The following is a 5,278-nucleotide window of genomic DNA, read 5'->3' as shown; positions in this document are numbered from 1 at the left end:
TCCATAAGGGGGAGCTGCAGTCTAATAGTCACAATTACTGTAAGGTTACAATTCCGTGTATCTTCCTAACTTAAGTTTTAAATGGCATGACAACTCTTTTATGAATGAATGGTATTTATATGTGCGACTGTATAACGTCACTGTACGTCGAGTATAATTGATCAGCAGCCTTGTTTTCTCTAACATTATTTACGAAGGAAAACATAACTACAAAATATTTCATAAACTTCCAGAGCAACTATAATTGTTTTTTTTTTTAAGTTAAAAAAACAACAAAAAGCATGATTTAACTACGGTATGCCAGCTCTAACGGGCTAAAACATAGAGGTCTGTCGCTTTAAAAATGCTAATTACGTTTTTGTTGGGGATTTGTCTTGACGTCACATCCTGAAGAAAGCTTTGCCTTCTACTTTTTGTTGGGACCTGTGAGAGAAAATTATCTCGCAAAGGTAACGAGGTGGGGGGGAAGAAGAAAGAGAAACAAGTTACAAACCATGGAAATGTACGAGATTGCTGTTTAGTCGTCTACAATGCAAGCGGACGTGCTTTCACCGTGAATTCATACGAAGACGTTTTTGTAAGTATGCCTTTATCCAGACCTCCACAAGTTAATGCGGAGCAAGTGTACGTCGGATACAGCGTTCTGAGCAAAACGTGGCGTTTGTTTTGTTGTACGGGACACGCTTGTACGGTCGGAGTCTTTTGTATAAGGGGCGTTCGTTGCTTGCTTCGTTGCTCGTGGTACAAAACAAGTACACACCTGTTGCTTTTGCTCATTCCAGGTACCTCTGGCCTCAACTAACCTAGGTACAATTGTGGAGCCAATTTTTACACTGATTATTTCTTTGCTTCGTTAATATTGTTTCAGCTGAATTCTAGACACGTTGTCCAACCTGTCTTTATATTTCAGACATCGTAACGGGTTATTGCAGCCCGTTCTGGCTGATCCTGATACCACAAATAGCAAGTTTAACGTTACACATCTTTAGCCCACTCACGTTAGCTAACTTTAAAAATGCATTTAACTATTGTGAAATCAATATACTCTATAGTGTCTTTATCCTTAATTGATTTTTTTACACATCCAATATAACGTTATCCCTGAAAGTATAATACAATTTTAACTAGCTTGCTAGCGTAGTATCATGTGACGTTACCCTAGTTAGTTTGACATTCATTAACTGTAGCCATAAACATACATTTTAGATCTATGACTTTATCTGTGTAACGCTAGCTATCTAATTGTTACGTAACGTCCTGACTCTGAACATTTTTTAACAGTAGCTACCGAATTGGAGCTCATAGTTAAATAAACGTCAGCACCATGTTAACGTTACGCTATCAGGTATTCCTTTCCCCAGTTTAGCCAACATACTTTTATACAGTGGTATCCGTTGATGAAACCAACAAACCTGCCAGCTGACATTGCAAAAGTCAACACTGTTACAACGATGTAACACAACTTAGCAAATTTGTGTGGTTCTAGTACACCACTTGAGCACTTATGTGTTTTAATAGGTAGATTTTTTTGGGATTTTTTTATTTATGCAACAAATATGAAGGAAGGCCTGTTCATAAAAACAAAAGTAACTTCTTATTTGTGTTACCATCTACTCTCTTGCAGGTGTGGTAGTGTAACTCTCCCCCCATCATGCTGAGTTTCCTGCGCAGGACGCTGGGACGACGCTCCATCCGAAAACACACAGAAAAAACTCGGTTACGTGAGGCCCAGCGTGCCACGACGCACATCCCTGCTGCTGGGGATGCAAAGTCTATCATCACCTGCCGTGTTTCCTTACTGGACGGGACGGACGTCAGCGTTGACCTGCCGGTAAGGAACGTTGATTTCCAACCCAATGCTTGTTGATCTTCAGCCATCAGCTCACTGAGGCCCTTCTCAGAAAGCAGGTTTGGTAAAAACTCTGAGTTTGTTTAACCCTGAGATGAGGGAAGCTCTGGGGTTTCCTTCTTAGAAAGAGAGTTAAATTAAACCTGAGAGAGAGGGGTAACTCCAACCTAACCTCATAGTCAGTTACTATGGTAACTGAGCCTTTGAACTTAACTTGGTTGGGAGCAGGTTTTCTTCAAGAAACCTCCGGTTTCTCGCAGTCCCTTCCCTCTGACACAGCGCTGTTTTCATTTCCTCATTCATTTATTCAGTCCGTATCAGTCCGTATTTTAGCACAGTTTTTTAATTTTAATGAATCAAAAAACAGGTTTGGTTTATTAACTGTGTTAGGCAGAGTATAAAACGTTTTATTCTCGGACATGGCATTTCCTTTTCTCGATTATCCCGTTGATCAGGAAGCTGTATTACTTCCCAGGTACTTAAACACACGCCAGGAGATGATATTGAGGCACTGACCATAGACTATTTTTATTTCCAGATAACTACCTTTTGAGCAGTATTGTTTTTCTTCACAGTCCATCAGATATCTACATAACCGTATCCGTCCTTGTGTCACTAACGTCACCCATCATGGACATGTTCTTAAATCCAAGCAGATTCTTTGTGCCGCCACTTGGCCCGTGGCAAAACATCACTGGTTTAACAGAAGGGAAAACGTCAAGCATTAGAATTATATATATATATATATATTTTTTTCTTTTCTTTTCTTTAACTGGGTAGCAAGGCTTATTACACACTCATACATGATTTTTGAACAGACATTCCCGGTGTCTTGTAATGGATGTCCCTGTAATTCTACTTCAAGTGTGTACTGTTGTGGTGGTGTTAAGAGTAGTTCATGCAATCACTGTCAAATAGGTGTGTGCGTGTGCGTGCGTGCGTGCGTGTGTGTGTGTGTGTGTGCGTGATTCCATGATCCTCTTGAGAACACACTCAATCACATGACCTCATCACATGACATGATAGGGCTCCTCACCAAGTGACGCAGAGCACAACCTCACTTTCCCCATCGACTCTTCTCAGACAAACACCAAGCTTCTGCTGGGAAAAACCTCATGTTTAATAGTGATGTGTAATTTTAGGACTGATTGTGTGAATATCTGGATGGTTTTCCCTCGTGTGATCTTTATTTTTGCTCGGCTACTTCGTGTTTCCACATTCTATTTGTCAAGTCTGCAGCATTCCAATGAGGCCAGTTTGGGAGCTAACTGTTCCGTATGACTCAATCTTATCTTTGGATCTGGTCTGGCATAAATTCTAAGTAAGATGTGTCGAAACAAATATATTTTGTTATTACTATATATATCATTATGTTACTATATATACTTATATATGTTGTATTTCTAGTAAACACTTTCTACCCTTTTCTCCCTACGACCAAGCAGTGATACATGGATGTTGTAAATGAAACCAAACAACCAGCTTTGCAGAATTCCTTACCAGCTTATCGAGCAAAAACGCACGAACGTGTTTTATTCTGCACGTCTCTCAAGTGATGTCACACATTTGAGTCAGCCTTTGTGTGAGAGCAGCTAAATCATTAACATGGTAGCTCAGTATTGTGTGCATAGAGAGGTTAGACGTATTCTTTCTTCTAGTGGAATGTTATCAGCTTCTCACTCTCTGTCCCCCCCGCTCTCTCTCTTCTCAGTTTATGGAATGAAATTATTACTGGATTATTACAAGGTTGTTTCACCAGTTTGTTGCTGATTTTTTATTTTTATTTTTTTTATTACCTCATTTATGGAGTTACTTGACTTTGCCCTAAGTATGCTTTCATGCCTTGAAATCTCTGTCATTTGCTGTTGCGCTTGAAGCAAGTTTTAAAATTCGGTTGGATTTCTGAATGCATTCCAGTAGAGCTCTGACCTTGTGTTAGGTTTCAGAATGTTGTCTCCCATCCCCCAGGCATACTGTAGGTAGCCTCTGCAGACCCTTCTGTCTTATCGTCCATTTCTATCTAAGTGATAGGACATTAACCAAAACCCAGTTAGTTTGCCTTCTAGACGCCATCACAGTCAGACAACACATCTGGAGAAGAGAAGAGATCTTGAACTCTTTCTAGTTAGAAATAATAAATAGTAAATAAACACAGATAACACAGATTCAATCTACCTGTGTTTTAGACCCGTGGTTCCAAAAAATATTCACTACTTTATTCTGATTACATTGGGAACTACCGTTTAAGACAACATTCGTCATTGCTGGGCAATATGGGAAAAAACGAAATGTCACAATACTTTTGACCAAATACCTCCATATCGATATTGCGAAGATATTGTAGGTTTGACAATTGGTTCTTTTCCCAAAATGTTTACAAAATGACAATTTCTTCCATACAGTAGAATCTAGAAGCAGTACAGAGAAATACCAGCAGAGACATGTGATAAAAATGTAGGACTGAGTATTTTTTCATCAATGCCTTATATATTTATAACTGATTTAACATGAATTATTACTTGTTGAAATGTACTATTCTAAACATGGAGAACTGAACCTTTATTTGGGGAACAGTGTGAACATACTGTAAACACAGATATATCCTCTGACAGTAGAGCGGGAAGCTGAGCGGGTTTCCAGTGAAACGTTGCAACATTTAACCAACCAGACTCTGAGAAAAAGGTAAACATGGCACATTACTGCCTTATTCTGGCAGTATAGCATGTAGTGTTAAAGCCTCCAGTGATTGTGAGGGAGGAGTGATTCATATTTATAAAACAGATTTAAAACAGTTTCCTTGTCCATTAGACAAAGGCTATAGTTTGTCCCTCGTTGTAGTTTGTATACATGTTGGTTAACTCTGCACAACGCATAATATTTTTAGCTCCACCATGGGGTTTTGGATTCATGTGGTGTCTGTATAACTGGAAAAATTAGTTCACTGTTGGAAAAATTCACACTCCATTAACATTGTGAATAGGGCATGCTCTGGTGGAGGTCTTACACCATCCTGGTGCCCTTCTAGTTCTCAATGTTGTTGTTGTTGTTGATGCTCCGATTAGTTTTGGAGTTGCACAGTTCAGCATGTAGTTCCATCGACGAGTTTGTATAATGAAAATTTAGAAAAGCTAAATAGTTGTCAATTTAACTCAAGCTGGCACACATTTGGGGGACCCCCAAATTGTACAGTTGTTTTTTCTTTTAAGATGGTTAGGTGATTGTAAATAGACAACAGAAATCTAAAACTGAATAGTGCTTGTTGACATGCTTTACAGGCTTTCCATCTGTGTGTGTGAATGTAAGGCCACCCAAAGTTGACTCCTAGGGATACCTTTGTTTGGCAGCATTGATGTCCAAACATAATTCCACACAGCCATATGATTCACATTCCTTCCCTTTAATTTATTTACTTGTCTTTTGTCTTGATTC

At 39.1% G+C, this 5,278-nt stretch overlaps 1 protein-coding gene across 1 annotated transcript in view; it reads left to right on the top strand.

Moving 5' to 3' along the window:
* Window positions 1-373: 373 nt before the first annotated feature.
* Window positions 374-5,278, top strand: part of epb41l5 (erythrocyte membrane protein band 4.1 like 5) — a 41,671-nt gene continuing 36,766 nt past the window's right edge. Inside the window, exons 1-2 of the mRNA XM_034886241.1 lie at window positions 374-577; window positions 1,625-1,831. Coding sequence (XP_034742132.1) covers window positions 1,652-1,831 — 180 coding nt within the window. The 5' untranslated portion in view covers window positions 374-577; window positions 1,625-1,651. The remainder of the gene's footprint in view (window positions 578-1,624; window positions 1,832-5,278) is intronic.

The sequence above is a fragment of the Etheostoma cragini genome, chromosome 11 (assembly GCF_013103735.1).
Source record: "Etheostoma cragini isolate CJK2018 chromosome 11, CSU_Ecrag_1.0, whole genome shotgun sequence".
Classification (NCBI taxonomy): Eukaryota; Metazoa; Chordata; class Actinopteri; order Perciformes; family Percidae; genus Etheostoma; species Etheostoma cragini.
This window is presented reverse-complemented; position numbering and strand designations above follow the sequence as displayed.